The 24,635-nt window shown below is 42.9% G+C and overlaps 1 protein-coding gene and 2 long non-coding RNA genes across 14 annotated transcripts in view; 1 reads left to right on the top strand and 2 right to left on the bottom strand.

The window, feature by feature from the left end:
• Positions 1 to 692: 692 nt before the first annotated feature.
• LOC129603398 (uncharacterized) lies at positions 693 to 7,324 on the bottom strand. 4 transcript variants are annotated; one of them, XR_008693208.1, is made up of 10 exons: positions 7,181 to 7,324; positions 6,561 to 7,047; positions 3,836 to 3,936; positions 2,044 to 3,213; positions 1,798 to 1,857; positions 1,628 to 1,667; positions 1,372 to 1,390; positions 1,209 to 1,291; positions 1,037 to 1,121; positions 693 to 929 (listed from the first exon to the last, which is right to left on the bottom strand). It is a non-coding gene; the product is annotated as an uncharacterized LOC129603398 (long non-coding RNA). The 4 variants fall into 4 exon arrangements; XR_008693207.1 differs by lacking the exons at positions 6,561 to 7,047; positions 7,181 to 7,324 and adding an exon at positions 4,055 to 4,317; XR_008693209.1 differs by lacking the exons at positions 6,561 to 7,047; positions 7,181 to 7,324 and having other exon boundaries at positions 2,044 to 2,662; positions 3,116 to 3,213; positions 3,836 to 4,047.
• On the top strand, positions 6,581 to 14,005 carry frmpd2 (FERM and PDZ domain containing 2). 4 transcript variants are annotated; one of them, XM_029134361.2, is made up of 28 exons: positions 6,581 to 6,737; positions 6,892 to 7,055; positions 7,126 to 7,191; positions 7,264 to 7,443; positions 7,558 to 7,633; positions 7,731 to 7,806; positions 7,888 to 8,014; positions 8,087 to 8,158; positions 8,252 to 8,426; positions 8,617 to 8,752; positions 8,832 to 8,970; positions 9,072 to 9,224; positions 9,305 to 9,490; positions 9,596 to 9,752; positions 9,840 to 10,032; positions 10,145 to 10,242; positions 10,534 to 10,614; positions 10,694 to 10,801; positions 10,883 to 10,999; positions 11,068 to 11,252; positions 11,331 to 11,429; positions 11,539 to 11,632; positions 12,422 to 12,507; positions 12,585 to 12,774; positions 12,954 to 13,168; positions 13,270 to 13,336; positions 13,497 to 13,691; positions 13,761 to 14,005. In XM_029134361.2, the coding sequence occupies exons 1-27, from the start codon at positions 6,581 to 6,583 to the stop codon at positions 13,532 to 13,534; spliced, it is 3,435 nt and encodes a 1,144-aa protein (XP_028990194.1). In that variant the 3' UTR covers positions 13,535 to 13,691; positions 13,761 to 14,005. The 4 variants fall into 4 exon arrangements, with proteins under 4 accessions (XP_028990194.1, XP_028990190.1, XP_028990189.1 ...); XM_029134357.2 differs by having other exon boundaries at positions 7,888 to 8,158; positions 11,068 to 11,231; XM_029134356.2 differs by having other exon boundaries at positions 7,888 to 8,158.
• The window catches only part of LOC114845848 (uncharacterized), a 31,218-nt gene continuing 15,414 nt past the window's right edge, over positions 8,832 to 24,635 (bottom strand). For 4 of the 6 annotated variants that reach the window (XR_008693212.1, XR_008693211.1, XR_003783941.3 and 1 more), the window contains exons 6-8: positions 12,533 to 12,744; positions 11,557 to 11,602; positions 11,247 to 11,411 (exon numbers count right to left, since the gene is read on the bottom strand). This is a non-coding gene — a long non-coding RNA (uncharacterized LOC114845848). Of the gene's footprint in view, positions 10,065 to 11,246; positions 11,412 to 11,556; positions 11,603 to 12,532; positions 12,745 to 14,922; positions 24,602 to 24,635 lie in introns of those variants that run through there. The other 2 variants (XR_008693213.1, XR_008693210.1) reach the window with 2 other exon arrangements.

Raw genomic sequence — 24,635 nt, 5'->3', positions numbered from 1 at the left:
GCCAGACCGTCACAAGTATTACCTTGTTGATTAGTTCATCCATACAGTATTGCAAGGTACTGTCATGTGACTAACCTGCCGCACAGGATGCTCCCAGAATGTCCTGATGTTACCATCCAGTTGGGATTAGCTCATGGAAATGCAACACACTGACAGAAGTCAGTAGGTTACGTGTTACTAAAGCATATTTAAACAAAGCTTTTAAGTTAAGCACAGAGCTTCAGACAGGTCAAACAAGCAGCATCTGCATTTCAAGGAGGTCTGTGCAGAACATCTGCACGTGGACATTGAAGGTTCTGCTATGTGAGATTATCAGGCTGTGACAGTGTTCTACTTCTCCCACTGATCTTAGATCAGCTTGTCTCCTTTTGCTAGAGATGAACTCAGGTACTGGAGATTGTCACCAACCAGTGTGGACACAACATGCAGTTACATCATTATTGTTTCAGACTCGCTAATCTAATTATTACATATGTATTCAATAAGTTGATGTATGTAGTAAAGTAAGGAAGAGGTTCCTAGGGACAAATGAACAACCTGATTAGTGTTACAACAACATTCTGATCTCAGTCTGTTATTTAGCGCTTCATGAAAGTGTTATGAAGGTGTCATAAGTAATGAGTAATTATTTTTTACCATTTTACCAACCTATTCAGAGTCTCACAATAAAACATGAAGAAATACAAAGTAAATGATGTTTAACATGAAATGTATTTATTACAATTTGTTTCAAATGATTTATGAAAATGACTTGTCCTGAACGTCTTCTGTTTACAGATGGAGGCCAACACCACTGATTATGTGAAGAGTCTCCCAAACCCAGCAGCACAGAGGGAGCAGTGATAAAGACACTTCCTCTATGTGGTTGGGACTGGGAGGCTCCCCTCTGTCGGGACCGGAGGCTGGAGGGAGCAAAGAGCCGAAGGATGCTAGAAGAAACATCACAAACAGATGTGTTGTTAACATACAAGTCTGCATTGAGATGTTATTGAGATGTTAAGCTTATCACCACTGTACTACTCAGGTGATTACTTACAGCATTGAGCCTCCATAGACACAGGTGACAACTTCTCTCCAGGTGGTCCTATGGTGTCTGTTGTGTCCATCCTCCACAGCTGCACCTGTCGCAACCAAAACGAAAACATTGGCTTCAGGAGCACATGACGTAAAGTACAGACTACGAATAAGCCACCACATGTCATTCTTACTGAATGTAATTGTGCAGCCGTAGTTCCTGCAATCGCTCTGACATCTCCTTGGACTGCAGGACCATGGTCCAGATCGGTCGTCTCTGGTAAAGTGAAAGCATTACAATGCAGAGTGAGTAAATACGTCAGAGAAATACTTGAAGAACATTTTAGTTGTATTTACCATTGCCTGGTGTCACCTTCTGCAGATAAAAGACACAAAGACAAACAATTACACTACTGTCAATTTAAATGTATGAAAAGTCAAATGAAAATTTATCCCAACTTAACATCTTTATTTACCTACCTTGTGTTTTTTTAACTTAATTTATGTAAAAAAAAATAAAACAAATAAACTGTCACCAGATAAGTGTAACTTATACTATGTTTTCCTTTATCTCAAACAAACAGAACAAATAAAGTGGTACGTGTCTCCTCACCTCCTTCTCCTCGTGCCCTCAGCGCCTTCTCCTTATGAAACTGAATGTGAAGAAAGATAATTTATTTGTAGGATCAGGTTGAATTTGAATGTAATACAAACATTTATTTCCACTCAACTACTTCCTTTGACATCTCTGAAATTGTCACACAATCAAAATCTTGTACTCACCTTTGTCTGCTGGACTGACAGACACACTGGTCAGTACATCAGTATCAGTGGCACTGCTCCCTGTGGTGTGGAGCATGATTAGAACAGCAGACAACCATGTGTCCCCTCCAAAGCACATGACACTGCAGTCCATCCTCCTCTACCACTGAGGAGCTTCAGTGGGAGATGACATGTGTCCCCAGTGCCACTGTAACTGAACTGACCTATGGCTGTAGAGGAAAACATGGTAATAAAAATAATAGTTACCCTGCCAGACGCTAGAGCAACTTGCATGGGGGGGGTCGACGGCCCTGCCAGGCGCTGAACTCAGCCTCCAGGGTGAAAGAAAAGTCCATCCCACCACCATGCTGAACTGTAAACGCAGGCCCCAGTGCCAGACGCAACCTGCGACAAGAACTGCCCAGCCAGACGCAAAGGCTAGTTCTCAGGGTAAATATTAACATTCAAACCTGTATTCATCCAGGAAAGAAAGAAAGGTCCCAGTGCCAGACGCTACCTGGGACAAGAACTGCCCAGCCAGACGCAAAGGCTAGTTCTCAGGGTTTGGATGAATATTTAAAATTATGAAGAAAGAAATCAAGAAAAAAAAAAGAAGACAGTAGGATAAACTGGTCCTGTCAAAAACAGAGGCCAGTTATCCGTGAACAAAGAGGTGGCTGCTGCCATCCAACAAAGGCAAAGACCAAGTTTACTGTGTGACACAGTGTCTCACAGTAAAACATGGTCTTTTGGGAGCAGCCCCCTCCTCATCACTGTCCTCCCTACCTCTACCAGGTGTGCTGCTGCTGCTGCTGCTGCTAGGAGCCTCGTTGGTTTCCCCAACCGCTAAGTCCTCGCTGGTCCCTTCCACTGTGGAGCCTGAGTCCTGAATAACAGGAGACAGGGAAAGGCCAGCATCGGGAACACAGGGCAGCTCAGAAGGAGCCACAATAAGTGGAACCAGAGGGGAAGGAGCAGGGGGTGAAGGTGGAATAGAAGAAGAAGGAGCAAAAGAGCATGGAGGAGAAAGAGGAGGAGCCGGAGAGCAAGAAAGAACAGGAGAATAAGGAGGAGGGGGCGTGGAAGGAACAGAAGAAGGACGAACAGGAGAGCGTGGAGGAGAATGAGGAGCAGCAAAAGAGCAAGAGGGAACAGGAGAATAGGGAGGAGGGGGTGTGGAAGGAACAGAAGAAGGAACAGGAGAGCGTGGAGGAGAATAGGGAGGAGGGGGTGTGGAAGGAATAGCAGAAGGAACAGGAAAGCGTGGAGGAGAATGAGGAGGAAAGAGATCAGTGTAAAGAGGAAGTTGTGTGTAAGAAGGCAGGTCAAAGCGGGGTACCTCAATGCCAGAGGTGGGGGGGCCAACTTCCAGAACGTGGGAAGTGGCTCGCTCAAAGCGAGTCCTCCAACGCCTAGGTGGACGACCGTGCACAGCAACTGTGTGTGAAGGTCAGAGAACAGACATTTGGAACTCACTTCATCTTCTTCATTCAAACTACAACAGGAGGCCTGTAACACTAAGCACCTAAACTGCATTCATGCTCACATTAGCTGCACTAACCACCCTGCATCACATGCATCATCTACTAGTCAGGTTTCTACCATGTTTTCCCACATGACAGGAAATGCTGCACTTAGTACAACAGTATCAATAGTTTTTAGCTCTTTAAAAGTACAAACTTAGACGTCTTCTTCACACGTGTTTGTCTCATTGAAACGAGACATATTCTCTACACTTGTCTGACAAACAAACACATTTTTGCCGCAAATGGAAAATATAGCGCTTGGTAAAAAAAGTTTAGCTTAGCAAGCTAACACGGGCACCTTGTTGCCATGGTGATTAAGAATGGGCGCCGAGTCGCCATCTTTATTTTTATTTTTACCAAACCTCCAACGATAAATGGGGAAGAATTATGCCAAAGCAAAGCAAAATATCAACGCTTCCACCTTTCTTAACATATTCAACTGCTATTACACCTAGCATTTAACCTTTCAGTCAGTGTTTACATCGTTGACCGTCAGACTGTACACACTTAAGACACTAGGAGGAGCCGCTTACCTTCCCCCTCCGGCTGCCACCGCTGTCTGCCTCCGCGGCTCCACCGTCTGAACCGTGTCCAGAGCTCCCAGATCCTCGGGGGCAAGTGGCGCTCCATTGCTCTTGCAAAACAAATTAATATACTCACAGATTTTCTTTTGCTGTCAATGTCTGCAAGACCAGAGGCGAATGTGTAAAATCACATTGCTGCGCTTCTTTTATAAAGTCAGCGGCGGTTACCATGGTTTTGACGCACGTGCACGGACGTGCGTGACAACGCAAAGGGGACACAGTGGCAGCCATCACACGCAGCTAAGCGTTCTCTGCTAGCCTAAACATGGTCAGATTTTGTTTGCAGATAAAATGATTCTCCGTGGTCTGTTTTCTTCGTGTCAAAAATATATCCGCTTGGTTTCGCCGCTCCAACTGTTGTATATTATTGTAAAGTTTTTATCCAATCATATTTCATCAGACTTGTGTAGCCAGGCGATAACCAATCAGATAACCAATCAGAACTCGAGTCTGCGACACCGATTCCAACTATGAGGCACTCTTAGTTCTGATTGGTCAGAAACCAAGTCAATCTTATTTTATTTCTGGTTTCTCCCTACATAATAATTTACCACCAAGGACACCACTCTCATTGAAAGACTCGAGGACAGAGAGGGTAACACTACAATATCAATGGTTATCGCTGTCGTCCTTATCTAAATCAGCCAGCGCTTCTACACGTTGCAGGAGTAGTATTGTGTTGCTGCCTTAAGGAACTGCCCTCACGTCACCATTGAAATCCACGTCTGGGACTGCAGTGCAGGTCCGGTTTGCCACCGTGTATCCAGCCACGTCCGGATATCTGTGTCCACTCTGCTATATTAACGGTTGATCCACGCATTCGCAGTTGGTGGTCTGCAGCCGTCTCTCACGTGGCTAGGCTGTTAGGTCAACGGGCTAAAGCTAGCTAGCTGACGCGGAGTAAGATCCAGTTTTCTGATCAAACCTTCTCCTTCCAGTGTTGTGTCGAATGTAGGTAAAGTGGCCACCAACACACCAAAAGATAGAGACACCTCTATAACGCACGTTTGTTTTAGAAATCCACAAACAAGAAGCGGTGCACCGATGTTGTTAGATTGTCTATCGCCATCTTGTCATTACAAAGGTTCACAGCAGACTACAAAACTCATTCAACTTAATATTTATAACCCCCAAGAATTTAGGTAAATGGGCTCCTATTTTAACTGATGTCTTATCATATTAACTACACAGTATATTCACTAAATACTATTTCAGTAATTAATAATAAGAATTTTGTAGATCCATTTTGTGTTTCTGTCTATACCTCCATACAGCAGCTTTGTATCTGCTTGTATTTTTACAAATAAAAAACAGTAAATCTGACTGCTATGGTAAAAACTACAGTGTTACCTTTACAAAGATTTCAAATATTTATTCATACCTTATATATTCCAAAATGTTGAAGGAAAGATTTAATTTTAATTTGTGTGTGCTTTCTCAGGCATTTATTAATCATTTATTGGACAACCCAATCAATTGTATGTGAATCTCCATTTAACTTTCAAAAAGGTGCAACGAATAATGTGTCCTTTATGATTGAATTATTAGATTAACACACTACAGCACAATGGATTGGTCCTATGCTGCCCCGCCTGCTGTTAGCTTGTCCTGCAAATCCAATTATGTTCTTAGGTTCCTCAGTCTAAAAATAGAAAAAAGCCAGAAACAACACATCACTGGTTGTGCACACAGCAAACTATAGTTTAGAGCTGTTATGTTCTTTCAGTGGAAGTGATGGATTTGTGATGAGGACGTGTGATGTGTGATAAGCTGCAATGACGGACAGAGGGACTCAGACCACAGAGATTTGGGGCAATGGAGGCAGGAGGAGCATAATAAGAGGAAGGATTAGTGTGGTGGATTTCTGAAGGAATTTAGGAAGAATCTCTTCAGACATCAGATGAAATAAGGTATGTCGCAAATTGTGTAGAAGCCCATTGTGAGTTTTTAGTTTCACCATTAAGGTGTCTTGTAGGATTTAGTTATGCATTGCTGAATCAATGACAGGACAACTTGTCATAGAATCAGTTATGCAGTTGCTACAGTAGTTTACAGATTATTCTCTAAACTCTAAAATATTAATATCAATCTGTCATGTTGAACAAACAAGCCAAGTATTGCGGTTACAGGCATGATGTTAAAAACATGTTATGCCAATAATATAATTTGCTTTATCAAATGTATATGTACAGTATGTTGCCTTTTGTAGCGACTCTTTGTTAAAATAAAGACGTTTCTATCGAAAGTTGTTGCTTTAAAGCAAACTATATTTAAATATTAGCATTATGTAATTAATACACTTTGTGAATAATAACCTATAATTATACTTCTAATATTACTTTTATTTCTACTGTCTTTATGAGCTTTAAAAGTAGTAGGACACAGTTTCACCGTACATGACAAACTTTATGTGTGTTGTTTCCATCTATTTAATGTTCAGATTAATTTTGGGAAACACAATTTAACATCAGACATCTAACAGACATCTAACATTTCAATGCTTTGAGTACAATAAACAGACTTATTTATGCTCTTACTGACACCTTGGAGGGAATGTTTGAAGCATCCACTGTAACCAAACACCCAGACACATCTGCTCGTCAGGGAAATAATGACAGAAAGGGATTGTTTCCACTTAATTCCGCTAAGCTTGTCTGTAGCATTGAACTCTCACCTGTAGTTTGTATCTGACATATGTGTTGGACTGGAGTCAGGTCAGGCTCCAGCAGGATGGGCACGTTCGTGACCCTGGCAGAAGTGTTGGAGGCCCGAGGGTCACCGCTGGATGAGGAGGAGGTCTGGAGTCTCCTGTTTGCCACCACTGAGGCTTTAATGGACATCTCTGAAAAAGGTCATTTCTTTCTGCATCTATTTAAAATAGCACAAGATTAAAATGTGTGATTTGTGCAGCGACTCTTCATTCCCCCTCTTTGCTCTGTTGAGGACTTAATTCAAGATTTGCTTCCGCCAGCCTGATTTGCCTCCTTCCTTTGCTCTCCGTTCAGGTTCATGTAACATGCGCAGCGTGCTGAGCCCTGGCTCCGTGCTGCTGTCAGCTGACGGGAGCCTGGCCTTCAAAAGCTGCGCTCGATGTGAAGATGTGGCCTCCTTCACAGCTCCAGAGGTCCGGAAGGGTCACCCTGCTGCCACGAGGAGTGCCGCTGAAAAGGTTGGAAAGGCTGTTCAAATATTTGAAGACCTGTTCTCACCTATGGGCTAATGACAGATTCCTTCCTCAGATGGTTGTTTACTCACTGGGGATGACTCTTTATTGGTGCGCGGATTATCACCTACCTCAGAACCAGGTATCCCCTTCATCCTGGTCAAACTCTGTCTCTTTCCGGCTGTTAGCTTTTCACCCATTTTTGCCGTTGTAGCCAGTGGAGCTGGGTGCAGAGCTGGAGGGTCTGCTGCTCAGCATGTGCGAGGACGTGGCGGCGAGGAGGGCCGACCTGCTGACGGTGCTGGAGACCTGCGAGCTTCGCCACAAGGCTGCCGTGCTGCCTCCTGCTGAGCGCCTGGTCAGACAGCTGGTGGAGGAGGTCTACAGAACGACGGTGAGTGGAAACGGAACTGGGCGTCAGCTGCTTGGGGGGGGGGGGGGGCATTCTTGGCCCCCTGACGCATCAGGGCATCAGTTGTGTTTGAGCTGGACGTTGATGTCTTCACAGGTTGATCACATGTGGATGACTGAGAACTGGTCCAAGCTCACAGACCGCAGCCAAATGGTCAGGGACAGGTTACACAGTAAGAAACATTATTAGAAGCAGTCTCACTGACTTAATAACTCAGAGTTATTGTAGTATTTTTATATGGATTATTAATTTTGTCTATTTGTTCTCAGGCAGTAGCTCATGGACACTGAAGAAGAAGATTTCTAGAACATTTTCTGGAACTTCTTATCCATCTGAGCCCCTGGGGTGAGAAGTTTGTGTTCCACTTTATTTCAGACATTCTTTCTTTCTTTAACACAGCTGTGAATGGAACCTCCTTTTTCCCAGGATCCCCTCGGGAAATCGACACAGAGACAGTTACGGCAGCTGGCAGCAGCTGAGCCAAAGCCCCTGTAGTTCGTACACCTCTGGCAACCGAAATACCAGCTCAAGGCTAAATGACAATAAAGTGAAGGTACCCACTTTAAATGATATAACAATGTCATCATTAATTGAACCAAATTATTCATTTGCTGTGTCATTTCAGGAAAAGGGTCCTGAGTTTATTAGAATGTTGGATGAGCCACAGATTGTCCTGGAGCTGCCTGGATCTATTGTGGTGAGTTCAGCCATGCTCATTCGTCCTCAGTGGACTTTGCCTAAAAGCAAAAAGGCCTCTTTTGTCTCTAACTAGCGTTCGCTCCTCCTCCAGTCAAAGAAAGGAAAATGTCCCACCACACAGAGGGAGGTGAGTGTGGTGATGCCAAACGGTCAGCGCATCCTGGTCAAGTGTGACGTGAAGTCCAGAGGAAGAGACCTCTTCGACATGATTGTGGCTCACTCCAACCTCGCGGAGCATTTCTACTTTGGCCTTGCCTATATTGATGGTGAGGAGGTTTTTAACTGTGTATGTGACTTAAAAGCTGAGTATGGAAATATCTTGATAACCTGCATTTTAGAGCTTTTCCTATAGATTCCTACAGATGAAAAGAAATTCAAATGTCCAGCAAGTTTATGATTCTGATTGTTTAGGAATTCATTCCTTTATGCTTTGTTTTTTACTTTATTTTGGTTTAGATAATGAGTTTTTCTTTGTGGATAACAACACCAAAATTTACAAAGTCGCACCAGACAGCTGGAAGAAAGTGCCTACAGCCGCCTTTGTCCTTTTCTTCAGGGTCAAATTCTTCGTCAATGACATTTCTATTCTTTTGTAAGTATCTTTTTTTTCTGGCCTTGGAACTATACATACTGTGATCCTGTGACCTGCTGTGTGTGACGTTGTCCACTAGGCACAAACAGACCCGTCACCAGTATTACCTCCAGCTCAGGAGAGACCTTTTGGACGACAGGCTCTCCTGCCACGAGGAGACGGCTCTGTACCTGGGAGCGCTGGCCCTGCAGACGGAGTATGGAGACTGCATGTCTGAGGTGACTTCATTAATTAACGCATGACTCTCATCTCACTGCACACTTCTTTAGGGAAAACATAAAAAAATTGATAACATTGATGGTTGCCCACGTTGTTTTAGGCTTATGGTAGGAACTACTACCGCCCCGACCAGTACGTCTCCAAGAGTGTGATGGAGAAACGTGCCTTGCCTTACATTCAGGCGGAACTGCTGCGACTTCACATGAGCAATGCCCAGATGCTCCATGAGGAGTCAGAGCTCGAGTTTCTCAAGGTGGGCTGCTAGTGAAATTTAATTTAAACAAGAAGTCCACTAGTTGAATTAAACGTCTCTCTGTTCCATTGTCCCTGGAGGTGTGTCAGCAGTTGCCTGAATACGGCGTCTTCTTCCACCGTGCGGTGCGTGAGAGGAAGCCTTCGGAGGGAGGGATAATCCTTGGAGTCTGTGCCAAAGGAGTCATCATCTATGAGATCAAAGATGGCCACAGATCCACCAGTCAGAGTTTCTACTGGAGAGAAACTGCAGCCATCTCCTCTCATGTGAATAATGACTTGATATTTAATTTTATCATAATATGGAAAATATACTATTTGATTCGTGTAGTGACATTCCTCACCCCATAACTTTTCCTTTTGTTTTGTCAGAGGTGTAAGTTTGTCATAGAAAGTCGGGGCAGCAAGAAGAACACTTTCATCACAGAAACGTCGAAGATAGCCAAATACCTGTGTGACCTGTCTTCAGCCCAGCATAAGTTCAACAATGAGATGAACTCACGCCAGCTCAGCCACAGCCTGGCCTCAGGTCAGCTGTTCATCTGCCTGACAGTTATAACAATCAAGGAAAAGCTCCTCTAATGTACTGTACCCTCCTCGTCTCCTCCTCCTACAGATGACAACATTGTGCAGTATGCAGCGGTGTGTCGGGCCCAGGCCGCTCGACCCAAGTCCTTCTCGTGTTCAGAGACGCCTCAGGACGACAGCGGTCTGACCACTCCTCAGGATGAGTCGCTGAGCAAGCTGTGTGATGACGTCGCAGCCAGGATCGAGGCCCGCATCAAGCAGCAGCGCTTCAACGAGACCAGGTACTGTACGTAGTCAAATGGCTCAACGCTGGCTGGAAGGCGAATATACAGAAAACAGCAAACATATAAGGTTTAATGAAGTAAAAATGACATAACGTGTTTCGCATTGCAGCACCTACTACAGTCGGTGCAGCAGCGCTGGCATGCGCTCCCCAGTGCTCTCTCAGAGGAGTGGATCAGATGCACCTTCTGGTTCTCCAGCACCCAGAGGTACATTAAAACCAAGCCACGACGTACACATGACTCATCAAGGGCTAGAAGTGTCTAATGAACTAAATGTTTGGTCCTCCAGGCAAAAACCAAAGATGGGTTTGTGTCTTTGTCTGTTTGAGTACATTAAAACCTTGTTTAATTTGAAATGTGCTGACGCCCAGGCTCTGCTTTTGACTTCCCAGTTTGACTGCCGGTCACACTTTTCATTGGACTCAGTAAAACAGTGTTAGTGTTCTAGCCCTTGATGCTTTTGGAGAGTTAAGTTTGGGTCATGCGACTCTCTCACAGAAACCCCACGCAAACTGGGCTCGTCGTCCGAGAGAGAAGTCATATGTGTTTCTTTAAAGAAGGACCCAAAGCTTGGTCTGGGTAAGAAGCACACACCATCAACACCAGCATCAGGTTTGATACACTACAAACTGAAATCACAGGACCCTTGTCTGTCCAGGTATAGTGATCATAGGAGAGGACACAGTTGGCTGTTTCGACTTGGGCATCTTTATTGTATCCATAGTACCCGGGGGACCAGCTGACAAAGATGGACGCATCCGAGCAGGTAGGGGACCATGCAAACATTTTGCTTTCTACTTGGAAGCAGTGAGCAGAACAGCAGCGTCTCTGTGACTTCTGCCTGTAGGTGGTCGTCTGATTTCTCTGAACCACATCAGTCTAGAAGGAGTCACGTTCAACGAGGCGGCAGAGGTCATGCAGAGCAGCCCGGATGAGGTGCAGCTAATAGTCTCGCAGCCCAAAGGTGTGTGGTTTTGGAACGTATGGAGTAACAAAGTCAGTTCCCCCATAAACGTCCTCTTTTGTCTCCAGCACCTGTCAGTCCCAACAGTGTGGGCTCCTCAGCATTAAGGAATTATGAATCCCGGACCACGCTGGTGGCTGACGGCAGCCGTTCAGGAGACGAGAGCCTGGATGAGATTGTTTCAGTCATGATGACGCCAAAAAACAGCAACAGGCTGCATGTTCCGCGCAAAGTACGAGCTCTCAGTTCACAGGTAAATTGAGAAGCAGTAAAAAAAAAAAAACGGATTTTCTGACAGAGCGGAACTTATTCCTGTGTGGGTTGCATGTAGGACAGCTGCTCTCTGTCACCCTCTGTCAGCGGAGCAAGGATGGAGGACATCACCGTGGAGCTCAGGAAGATGGCAGGAATTCTGGGAATTAGCATTTGTGTAAGTTGATGGGATTATTTTTCACAGCAGCGACACTACGATAGTAATAGTTTTGAAGAATATATCTCAAGATGCAGGAATTTACAAGTTCTTGGTATCAATCATCCAGGGAGGAATCAACACCAACCTTCGCAATGGAGGAATCTACATTAAGAGCCTTGTTCCTGGAGGAGCTGCAGAAAGAGATGGACGCATACATACAGGTATTATAGCTCAGTTCTAATGCTGTAAACATCAGTAGAGGTACAGTAGATACACAGTACATGTGTAGATACAGTATGTCACAAATATCGTTTGGTCCTCACTCTTGATAAATGTACACATTTTAGGATTTTTCTGCCAAGGAAGTGGTGAAATCTCCCAGTATGTGTATCTATTTGTACATTTAAGCAAATAGATTTTAAATTTAGGACCTACAGACATGGGTATGAACCACGATCCACTGTTTGTTGCGTTGAGTCGTCAGAGAACAAGTTTTTGAGCTTGTTACTACTTTTATGAATAAAGGGAACTGTCTGTATTTTTTATTATATAGGGAAGTTTAAGATGGAGATGGGTCAGGTCAGGCACCATGCAAGTTAGCATCACATTTCATGTTTTGCCATTTGTCAGATGATAGTAGCCCATCTTAAGCCACACGCATGTTTATGTATTCCTTCTGAACTAATAACAAACATCAAAATCCCTAACTGTGGCAAACATTTTTTAGCTATCGCTTTTTGGTGGCCTTAGATCCATGTTAAGGTTATTTCTGTACTTTTATCTTCTCGACGAAAGTCCCAAAAAAAAAAACAGTCCTTTCATCCATTCCGAGGTTTAAACCATAAAGTGAAATAGAGATGAAGAGGGAAAGTTATTTGGAGCTTCTTGTTTAAATGTACTGCAATATTAAAGATACAATTTATTGCTTAATTAACAATGCCAGTTAAGGAAATAATACCAGGAAAGTCAGTGTTATGCTGAAATTTATTTTAAAATGCAATTAAAAACAGGTGACAGACTGTTGGAGGTGGATGGTGTCAACTTCCAGGGCTTTACCTACGAGCAGGCTGTGGAGCGTTTGAGTAACACCGGGGAGGTAACGGATGACGAAGGCTACTCACTTATACTGTCAGCGATGTTGGAGATGATTCAGGCTTCCCCTCAATCACACAGGTGGTGACTGTGGTGGTGGAGAGGGAGCTGATGAACCTCCCCAGGGTGTCTCTGAATGCAGACAGCAGCAGCAGCGTGTCCAGTGGGAGCTTCAGTCCAGACGCCGGCCAGCTGAGGTGCAACAGCTGCTCGTCCATCAGCACTGTTTCACACACGGCCGCTGACCGGAATTATAGTTTTGTTAGTAGAGGTATGACACCGCAGAACACATTCACAAGCTTACCAATTAGCAGTATTAGTACAATTAATTTAAAAAAATTGTAATTAGAGTCTACAATCCCTGTGAGATTGCGACAATTCCCTCTAACTCCTGACCCTTAAACCTCCCACATCATTATCCTATTATGTCCCTCCATCCTAAATCTTTAGATAACACCCAGAATGTGACTCTGACAAAGAGTGTCAAAGGTCTAGGCTTCAGCTTCCTCATGTGCGAGCTGGATCCGCCCACCAAGGATTTCGGCAGCTTGATCCGGATAAAGCAGCTTTTCCCCGACCAGCCGGCTCAGCAGAGCGGGAGGATCCAGGAGGGAGATGTTCTGCTGGCCATCAACGGCCAGTCTCTCAAGGACCTGTCTTATCCAGTATGGACTTTCTACACATTCTAAATTAACTAATTTACCTAATAATAATTACCTAATAATAATAATAATAATAATACCGGTAATGTTTTTTTTTACTGTAGAATGTTGTGAAGCTGTTCAAGTCTTCTCCCCCTGAAGTTCGACTCACTCTCTGTCGACCTCCCCCTGGTACACACACACACACACACACACACACACACACACACACACACACACACACACACACACACACACACACACACACACACACACACACACACACACACACACACACACACACACACACACACAAACGAGCACATGCATCCATGTCTTTCTGTTTCCAAAGGGATTCTTCCCTCCATGGATCAGTTCACTGGCACGTGACCGCCAGCAGATGTTTAGCAACGACACTACACTTTCTGATTAACTATGAAGTGGCCTCTAAACCAGTTGGGATCACTACGCAGGAGCACCAAGTTCAATGGACTCCAACGCTGCAGAGATGATGTGACACCAGTTTAACAGGACGTGTGATAAACCAGTAAGACATTTATTTACTGACGCATCCATTCGCCCGTATTGTCATAAAACACTCTTTTTTTGTTCTAAGCGTACTGAAGAACCAGAGGTGGGGCACGTGGACCAGTGGTTCCAGTTTGAATGTGGCCTACAGAGGTTTGTGGAACCATCAAGATTTGTAAGATAAAAATAACTGGACAATTAGAGAAAATGATGACTTAAATAAAGATTTTTTATATATCTGTATAAAATATTTTAATTCTTTCTACGTAGAATTATGCAAAACCAAATCACAATTTCATTCAAGACACTAATAAAAAAGCCAAATAAAAGCCAGTTACTTTGGACCTCAAACTTTATTATTAAGTACATTACAGCTCTTAATAATGTCTCATATAAACTATTTCATCATAATACCGTTTGTGCTGCCAATGACTCTCTTAGCCACAAGGTGGAACCAAAGCACCACCACTAACTAACAGTTAACAGTTAATCTGCAGCACTCACTCCCCAGTTTCAAGATTTATATAAAAATGAATGCAGTGGGGATTCCTAGTGAGGTGATCTTATATCATATGAAATGTTAGTCACGTTTTGTACAGTAAAGAAAGTTATGTATATATCTGCATATGTACAGTATACACAGAAACCATTTTACAGAAATTAGTCAAACAAAGCCATTTAACTATATCACGTAATCTGAATCCAGATATATTTACTATCTAGACCGGACACACACACACACACACACACACACACACACACACACACACACACACACACACACACACACACACACACACACACACACACACACACACGTCCCTGGGTGACAAGACAGTAATGGCCCCTCGTAAATAAGGGTTCCTGTATTTTGGTAAAACGCAGTAGTGCATCTGGATCCCATCAGAACTCGTGTTCCCTTTGCAAATGATCCCAAATGTTTCTAATTATGCCAGTGGAGTCGGCACGAGGCTGTGTGCGAGCACGTCGGCGTGTGTGGTGTTTTTGTGCGCGTGTGTGTAGCCCGCTCTGAAGGACACGCACACCCACACACTGGCCTCTGTTTATTCATAAATGGAGTAACAGAGATGGACAGCGTGGTCTTGACCTCTGCAGCCGCGGCTGAGGTCAGTGGACGTGGTGATGACTGACGGGGAACTGATGGGCTTTCTCTGATGACATCACTGTCATTCTACTGTTGGGGATGAGAGGTGAGAGCCGGGTAACAGAATAAAAAATTAAACATATTACTGTAGGATGAAGGCATCACTTTGGAGGAATGTTCACCATAGATTTAGAATATAAAACTGTACTTGCATTGTGTTATTACAGTGTAGGAACAAGAAGACAAAGAGGGAACATTTAAATTTTTTTAGAATAATGCAAAAGTAGATAAAAGTAAAAAGCAACAAAGCAGGGAACTCACTCCAAACTGACACAAAACCAAAAATGTAGTTATGGTTCACTCACATATCACTTGTAGCAAAGCACTTGAATCTCATAAGGTACTATAATTTCTCAGCCACAGACTTCGTACTGTTCCTTTGTAGACATGGATATGCGATATGTATGAATTGGATGTTTTTAACCATTAACGTTCGTAAATTATTTCTATTGCGTCAGTGTTGATGTGGAGTCACATGCTGGGGCTCCACGGCTCCCTTAGTAACGCAGAAAATACCAAACGGGCACGATGATGTCATTTGGCAGGCATCAAAAGGGCCGTCTGCATCACAAGCCGCCGCGCAGAACCTCACTTTTTCCACTGCAGCCGCTGCGACATACGACCGTGTCCAGACTCAGCGATGGACGCCGGGTGGTTGCAAGCGTTTTGGCCGCTTGCCCGCGTCTTTCATGTCACCTCTCGCTTCGGCCGCTGCCCCAATTAAAGCAGCGATTGTGCTAACGTGCAAAGTGGGCTGCCGCAGTTAGAGGTGAGCCGTGTTGTTTTTGACACGGGCCTCACATTCGTCACCATGGCTGCAACGCGAAGCATCCGCAGACACAAAACACAGGCTTGGAAAACGTTTTTTAAACATGAAAGGGAAGTCATCAAATTTCACGTGATGAAGGGAAAAATTATTTCCTAATTATATCCTGACGAATACGGGCACTTATGGGAAAACAATAGTAATTGGAGATTTTAGGAAGCAGCCAAAGTTCTTGCGAGTAAAACAGGTGCTGGAGGCTGAAAAGAATAAACACTGGGGGCACGTAGCTGAAAAGGAAGCGGGATGAAAGTTTAATACGTCAAATAGAGGAATAGGAGAGAAAAAAATAAGTGGGTGTTTATGCACATACATCCAGTTAAAGAAAAATGAGAGTATCCAGTATGGATCCCGGGGCTCACAATGTGTCAACATTGTCCAGCGCGGGAGGTCAAGCTCAGGGGTCACTGCCGAACGCTCAGGGGAGAAATTCAGCAGCTCATTCAGTGAAACGTCTCATCATACATCTCCACTGCATTAGGAAAGCAAAACAACCTTCAGGGAGAACTGTGGAGAGAAGGTGGAGCCTGGGCTTCACACAGAAAACATTTACTAACTTTTAACAGAAGTCAGGATCTTCACGTGTCTTAACTAGATACAGAATTCCAACAGAATGGCTGGTTTGACGTAGCACAAATTAATCCTAATACAGATTGGCTACAAATTGAGGCCCAGTGATTACTTCATTAGGAGATATACTGTTACACAGATACTGGCAGGACCCACCTATCCTGGGAAATGTGACTGTAAGGCATGTCATGCTTTCGCTCACCAACACCCACTTTCACACTCTGTTGCACCCGTTTGCATGCACATCTGCATCAGTTGTCTCGAACCTCTGGGTACTGAGCACACGCAGTTAGATTCCAAGCGTCCTCGTTGGCTTGTGTTCTTAAAGAACACAACTAATTTCTTATCATTTTTTATTTCAGTTGTAGCTCTGTCTGAGCCCTCGTGGCAAAGGACCAGTATTCTTGAGCTCGTCTGATACCATAAACCAGGCTTTTCAGCTCTCACTCAGCACCTTTTGGTGAGGAAAACCATGTGTGTGAGAGATCAAACAGGCCAACGAAGGAGCGAGCCAGTGTGGCCTGGGCCTGATGTTCTGCACAGGTCAAGAGCAAATATTCTCGTTAGGAACTTACAATGACGCAGACATGATACTTGTAACAGACGTGGAGCAAAGAGTGATGGAAATCTAATTTCCTTGAATCCCTTCACAGTGATGATAAGAGCAGAAGAATGACGGAGTCAAACTAATTCCTCCAAAAAGATTATAAGGCTCAGTGCTCCAGAAAAAATAATAACATATGTATTTCTTCATAGATCCTTCACTGAGATCTGTCCAATTCCAGGATGCACACAGTTAAATGTAAAGCCCGAAAGACTTTTTACCAATGTATTCACTTTAACCATTTTGGCTAGTGACCAGTAGGATCCTGTAGTGAAAACAGGAACCTGTGGTTTATGGACGAGCCAATGAATCACCTGACTCACACAAAACCAACCAATTAATTCTCTAATTGTTTGAATTTAACCAGTTATCTGAAAAATGACTGATTACAACTTCACTGCATTATAAGTGCATCAGATTCTATCTTTGTGACTCAACATGTTGTGCATTAGAAGCACAAACTAAAGGATACGATCCAGAATGTTGTGGACAGTCTCGATCCAGGTTTGCACTCAGCTCATTCTAAACGATGGGTTTTACGTGGAGTGGAGTTACACATGAGAACCAAGAATGTCCGAGTGCATTGTTAAACCGATGATCATTCCCTCAGAGCATCCACCACATAAGAACAACAATCGAACCCGTTCAGTAATGTAAAGCCCACCCATGCTTTAAAGCTTGGCTCATCCACAGGCATCTTTCTCCCTCTCCTAGTGCACCCAGGAACCTTCCTCTCCAGAATAAACATGCTGAACTCGGACCCTCCGCCTTGTTGCAGCAGTTAACATCACCCCCCAGACGCGTTTTACAGGCCCCACACTCTGGGCCCTGCCCTCGGTCAGCCCACCCTTCCTCCCCCCATCCCAGACCACTCCCCCAGGCCCCATTAGCACTCGCAGCTTGCAATTTTAAATGTTCTCCTAGGGGAAGAGCGGCTCCAGAAGCAGAGCCAAGGATGAGCAGTATGTTTTAGTACGAAAACATACCAACTCCGGTCCAATGGTGACCTAATCTGTAACAGCGTCTTCAGTGAAAGATGTATCCTAAAGTAAACACACAGTGGCACAACCACGGCTTATTTGTTCTGTTATGATGTTTCCGGCAGCATCCTTTCTCTTTTTCATTCTCTAATTTCTTCTCATCGAACTCCTCCATTCTTGTTCAGCCTTTCTGCTCTTCCTCATCTTCACTCTTAACTTTTTCGTCCATCTCACCCTCTCATCGTTTCCTTCGTACATCCCTCTAGACCAGCGGGCCCTGCCAGGACCATGAATCTCACTGTAGCATTGTTTCTGTTCATCACGTGTCATAAAAATGTTACTCTTCTCGGTGAAAGGTTCCGTTGGTCTGTTTTAGGTGGCAAGGATCCCCATAAAGAAGCTCTTGCCGTGTAGTTTATAAATCATCTTCCCAGTAAAATGTCCATCTTGTTCCAATCACTGCTTAGAATCACTGATTTGAATGCACAGCGCGCAGAGATTGTTCCAAGGTGGACCGGAGCTTGAATCAGTGATAGACACACGCATGAAAGCGTTGGAGGAAGACTTTCTGCAAAATCCATCTTGACCTGAGGGTCAAATTGTCTCCACCTGTTTTTTTTTTTCAATAGATATTTCCGTTGCTTTTCAGTTTGACAAGCTGAAGGATACAAAGAAGCTTTTCAGCAAACTCTGAATCACCGCGTTTTGACCTCAGACCGTTAAACACAACCATAAAGGGGAATTTGGATGAAAGAATCAGAAATCTGTTCTACAACATTCTGCTGAAAGAGCAGAGAGAGCACTAGGTCTGATACTCAAGTTACAGTAGCTGCAGTATGACTGTGTCCATCTGCATTAAGTCACCCGGACAGTTATCGGTTCATATCCAGGAACATAATGGAAATGTGTAGCAAAGAAAAAGTCTGAGTTGCCATCTTTGAGAGTGCAGTATGTGGCCATCAACTATCCAGGTTTTCTGTCAGGGGTGCAGAGGAAACATAATTGCTGCCAGTGACAACATGATTGAGCAGGAGATTTCAGAGGTTGCCGGGTTCTATCAATTGCTAGGCCGCGACTTTCAGTAAAGCATCTATAACATCATGTATGAAATGTGACTGGTAAACCGTCAACCTACTCTTTCCAAACACCAGGTCATTTTCCAAACTCTTCATGGTGAAGACAGCAAAACCCTCATGATCGACTACTGTACAGGTTGCTAATCATACATTTCATTCATTAACTGTATTAAAACAAGCATCCATCTGTATAGATGTCTATACAGACTATAACTGCATGCTTAGACATTAATAGCTGTCTATGACCTACTGATGTGAAAGTTTTGAGTGTTCTATAACTTTAAAGTTTTTACCCTTTGTTTATTACAGATTACAGTAAATTAGTCAAATGCATATTAGGATCTACAGTAGATGCCATTTCTTATCTCAGTCTGGTCAAACCCAGAAGATGGCACTGCAGAGCTTGAGTTGGTATCATTCTGTTATTCATTCCATAGCTTCAATGATTACTGGAATCTGGAGAACCCCCAAGAAGAAGTCATGACATGATACATGAGGGGGTTTAGGCATAAACTAGTAATAGCTGAACATTGATTAAAGTCTGTATAAGTGCATCTATAAAAGACAACGGAACATTCTTGGAGCTCAGTATAACTGATGCATCTTAGATTTTGATGTGTCCATCATTAACTCTGTACCTGCTTGACTGTTACCAAAGCAGACAGACCATCAGATTATTAAAATGCACCCTATTAGTGTGTGTGTTCCTGTTTGTAGATGTGTATATGCTGTATGTTAGCAATTATCTTAAACACTGCTTTAATTGTGCATCTGCAGGAGACCTCAGCTGCATGGATTATGTCACTGACAGGTACGATTACAACATGACTGTATAATGTGTGGCTCTATAGCAGTTGTCTTCAGATGATACAGAATCCAGTCTCCTCTGACTCTGACGGTCTGTTGGGGCTGCAGTTGGAATTTCTTTAAATATGATTGCAGTTGTGTGGACTGTGCATGTGGTTTTCCTGGCTGGGTAGGAAATCCAGCAGCGGGATTCGAAACGTTGAATAGACATTACAGGAGTCATTTACTTTACACTGCTGTAGGATATCAGTGTCAGCGAGGGTTACAGCCCATTTCTTTTTTTATATTGCAGTGCTCACTGCGATTTTTGTTAGTTCGCTTATCTTTCGTTATTTTGAAATTTAAGCTTTGTGGACCTCATGATTTATTGTTGTCCCGGTCACAGAGATACTATAAAAACTAAAAAAAAAAAAAAAGTATGAATGGAGAAAACACAATTGTTGATAAAACTTGATGGCCTGTTGATTATGCTTTACAGTTTCATATGCAAGTAAAACTAAATATTTGTTTGTGACACATTATCTAATTAATGTGTCACCAAATCATCACAGGCAAATGTGGCTGCTGTTGATGTTCAGGGAGTCTGGGAAGAAAAATTATTATCCGACCAATTTCTGTTCACTGCAATAATACAAAATTTTCCCAATTCTTGGGGTTCATGATCCTCCTAACATTTCTGGACAGTGTTAGTGGGAATGTGTCAACCTCCTGTGGGTTTCTGATTCATGTGTCCGTGGCTTGGACTGAACGCAAACCATGGACTGTGGTTTGGGACGTGTCCGATTAGCGCGAAAAATATGCACCAAGCCGCAAACACACAGTAACATGCTACTCGGTGGGAAGTGGAATTGACCATTCCTGTAATTGGCTTGAACTTAGTGACTGGAAAAACACACGTTTCCGATAGGTGATCGTTTATTCCCCCACTGTAGAATAAGAAGAGTGCTTCCCAGACGGCGACTCAGTGACGTGGATCACTTCCAGAGTCAGGCCTTATCAGGAACTGGAAACCAGTTTGTGGTGTAGTCAACTCTGGGCGGAGCAGAAAAAAAAGCCCTTTTCTGGGTGTCCTGGGCGTATCTGACCACACATTATAGTGTTTAGTGTCTTTAGTGTGAAATAGATTTAATCACATACCTTCTCTAATCTTTCTACAGGTCGACATCACAAACCTGTTTCAACTCCAGCTAATTAACAATTACTGAACAACAGGCAACCTAAACAGCATTAAAAGACACAATATACTCCCCTAATATACAAAGGCCAACCTATGGAAATGGTACTTGTATACCAGGTCCTCTGGCCTCTAAAAGGCCCAAGGCTCGTTTAAGCCCTCCATTGACGATCATTGTACTGATTTGGATTGTAGCGTTGAACCACTGAAACTCAGATGCCTGCTGAATGTCTCCCCTCAACTGCAGAAGTGTTTGCGTTAATGTATGCATTTCTTTTGATGCCCTGTATATTTGTATGTTCCTTGCAATCATCACCATGTTTTATAAATGTAGACAAGCTTAGTTGTGTGGTCTTTTAGAAGTCAATCACACCAGAACATTTATTCTAGCCCCTGTTAATGCAGTAACTGTCATAATAATGTATGCAATGCAATAACACTATGCAGCTGAGTTGAAGTTTCATGAAGTAGGACTCAACACAATGGTTGCTACTGTGTGTCCAACCGTGTGTGCTGCTTGCGTTTTCAGGATAGGACCATTAACCGGCTCCTTACAGGGGAACTCAGTGGGGTCCAAATGGGTTTTGTCTTGCTGTTGATTCAAGTTGTGTTTTGCTGAGGCCCCACAGTCATCATGGGTGGTCACATTCAGCATTTGGCACAGACATTCATATACATTTACACACACAACCACTTGGGCCACATATGGAGCTTAAACTTTGTTTTTCCTTAAACACACAGGAATTCCTACTATACATATTTGTGTATTTAAAGGGCCACTACACACATGACTTTTCTTTGTTAACACAAAGGAAATGCATGAAAACAAGAGAGAATTATCTTGCATGGATGTTTCTATATAAACTTTCCCTAAATTCTAATCAGCCATGCTCACGCCCCCCGATGGGCCATAAAAACAAACTACTCAAAATATGACATTTGTGTTCTGATTAAACACGCACATTCCAGCCAACTGCGTTTGGCCGACCTGGCAACGGCCGTCATATTGACAGTCAGACGTGCAGATCGTTCGGGTGATCTCTCATGAAGGGAGGCTTTATGGCGCGGCCAGCTCCATATAATCAGCCCAAAATGGCCTCAATGCTAACGAGAGCGACGGCACCCTCCCTCCCTTGGTGCCAGCCAGCTGGCCCCGGGAGTCAGGAAAGACAGAGACAACAGCCACGGAGGTCATGGTGGGAAGCGATTCAGAGACCCTTCCAAAAAAATACCATTTATTAGCATGGAACTGCCAGATATTGAGTCAAATCTGTGACCAGATATCTGGAAATTATTAGGCTGGAATGCTAATTTGCTCTTTGATGTCAGTTTACTACAGCAATGCTTATGGGAAAGGACAATAAAGATAGCAGCCAAAATAACTGAGGCCGCTTGAACTTAGATTTACCAAACAAAACTGTCCATTTTAAATTACAGACCAACACTGATGGATTATTTATATTTACAAATAAATTATGTTTTTTTATCATTAAATTACATTTGTTCATTTGTTACATGGCACATCTGGGAAATTAGTAATTAGACCAGTGTAATGTGTATATAATACAAGTTCTGCTTAACAGTGAACTTAACTGCAGTACGTAGGACAATGTATAATACAACACTTCTTCACAGGCCCCTTAAGAAGTAAAAAATGGAAAGGGAAAAGCCATTATTGGACTTTTTATGTTTTATGTTTTTATATTTTTATGTCTCAGTGATCTTTGATTTGTCTCTTTCTTTGGCACTGGAACACAAGAACCCCACAATTCCACACACAGGACATTAATAAAAGGGCCATGCGATCCTGTCCGATGCTGTAATTACTGTGCTGTGAAGCGCTACAGTCAGACTGAAAGTTAAAGTGAGTGGCACATTTTATCATTACAGGCAGATGCTCAGTAGATATTCTGTAGAGAATCAGACTCGCCGTCTGAGAGGGAGGGGGCAGAGATTAAACACCTGTTAAATGTCAGGCCTCTGCTGTGCTGGGAATACGACCAGGAGACAGTATTTCTACCCAGGAGACATCTTTTATCCTTTTTATTTGAAGAAAGATGGAAACGTGAGAGCGAGACAGACGTGGATAATCTGCAGGTGGGAACAGTCCAATGGTTGAACATTGCAGGTACAAGCAATATAAAGTTGACTTATGGCATCTGAACTTATTTTAAAACATTTCACTACTCATCCAAGAACCTTCATCGGCTGAGGTTAAAGAAACCCCTGTAACTTACAATATGAGTACATTTTAAAATTAGAATTATAAATGATCAAATATCCTAATTACAATGGTGCTGGAGTCTGTGCCTCCTCTCATCCACCCTGAAAATTTTACTAGTCCGTCACAAGTTAAATAGTCCCGTTAAATATTATTATCTTATAATATTAACTAATCAGTGGGTTGATTATTTTTTAAAGTGTCGATTGAGTCCCAAAAGACAATACAGTCAAGAAAAAAACTACATTGAATTATGTAATTTTAAAGCCACAAACAACTGCATAAAAGTATTTGGTTTTGATCAAGTGTGAGTTCCATGTCATGTTTTATTACATCGCAGACAAAAGCCAGACTTCTAAGCTTGTGCACGGGTTAATTCTTTTTACTTGTTGCAATAACTGTAACACTGCAGCTGTGAGCAGCATCTTGACTCGGTGACTTCATGTTCAACCAAGCAAATGTTATTAACAAAGCTCAACCACAAAGGAACAAATGGAGGGAGTTTAACAAGGTGGAGCCTCGGGTCAAAGTACATCTTTACAAGACAAGGTCAGAGAGGCAGCGCAGCCCAGTGAAAAGGTGCATTATTCAGAGGTTGGGAGAGGGTGGCTTTACAAGACAGCAGGGGTCAGTTACAGTAGAGGATGCTACTGAGGAATGTTGTTGCCAACATTACTTTACATTTATACCATAGTTGTGGTTTCTAAAGTAGACCTACTGTATGATTCAGGCAGAGCACGCTCAAAAGAGACAAGTCTGTGATTCCTCAGGTAATAGAAAAGAAGACATATCTTTACTTAAAAAAACAACAAAAAAAAAAAACAACATTGTCCCAGGTTGTGCGGACAGGCCGAATCTATAATAATCACATTTTGCATTCACTGCTTTTATTGCTGGATTTTTTTCCCATTACTGTTCAATACACAAAGGATGTGAAGCGAGTATTTTTACTTAAAGTGCAGCTTGTAAAACTATAACTGCTGCTTTGCTAAATAGCTTTAAAAGCTGTGTGTGTGTGTTTCATTCAGTCTGTGTTGATGTGCTTTTGTTATAGTCAGCATGGTTTCGCTGCCTGTCTGCATGAGCACTTAACCTCAAAATACCACAGATCTGCAGGATGTCTACTTGCATAGCAAACATAATTGAAACCATAAAAAATGTTTGTCATGCAGAAGTAGGTAAAGTCACTAATTTGAAGTATGGTGATTACTATAATTAGGAATAATCTAAAAGTCTGGTGAGGATAGAGAAGTCAGCACAAGTAACCCTACTGGGTAATTCTTCATATCCAGGATCATATAATTTATTGAACATTTTTTGACTGTACAGCAGATGTGATAATGTTTCAATTGACTTACCACATTTGAAAAAAAAATTGAAAAGTTTCTCGGACATGCAAGTAACAACAATAGTTCAGTTGTGTGAGTGAATGAATTGAATGAGATGCAGACGAGATGCAGACGATCAATCTGCTTGGCAGCTGCTTTCCCACACAACAACCATACAAGTCTAACAATGAGAAAGTACGATTTTCTCTTTGTTC

This window comes from Betta splendens, chromosome 19 (genome assembly GCF_900634795.4).
Source record: "Betta splendens chromosome 19, fBetSpl5.4, whole genome shotgun sequence".
Classification (NCBI taxonomy): Eukaryota; Metazoa; Chordata; class Actinopteri; order Anabantiformes; family Osphronemidae; genus Betta; species Betta splendens.
This window is presented reverse-complemented; position numbering and strand designations above follow the sequence as displayed.

Bases quoted from the DNA above. Each gene is read 5' to 3' on its own strand.
- frmpd2 (XM_029134356.2), top strand. From the start codon at position 6,581: ATGTGTTGGACTGGAGTCAGGTCAGGCTCCAGCAGGATGGGCACGTTC. The intron at 7,192-7,263 runs GTATCCCCTTCA...TTGCCGTTGTAG, and splicing joins ATCACCTACCTCAGAACCAG to CCAGTGGAGCTGGGTGCAGA. The intron at 7,807-7,887 runs GTGAGAAGTTTG...CCTTTTTCCCAG, and splicing joins TATCCATCTGAGCCCCTGGG to GATCCCCTCGGGAAATCGAC.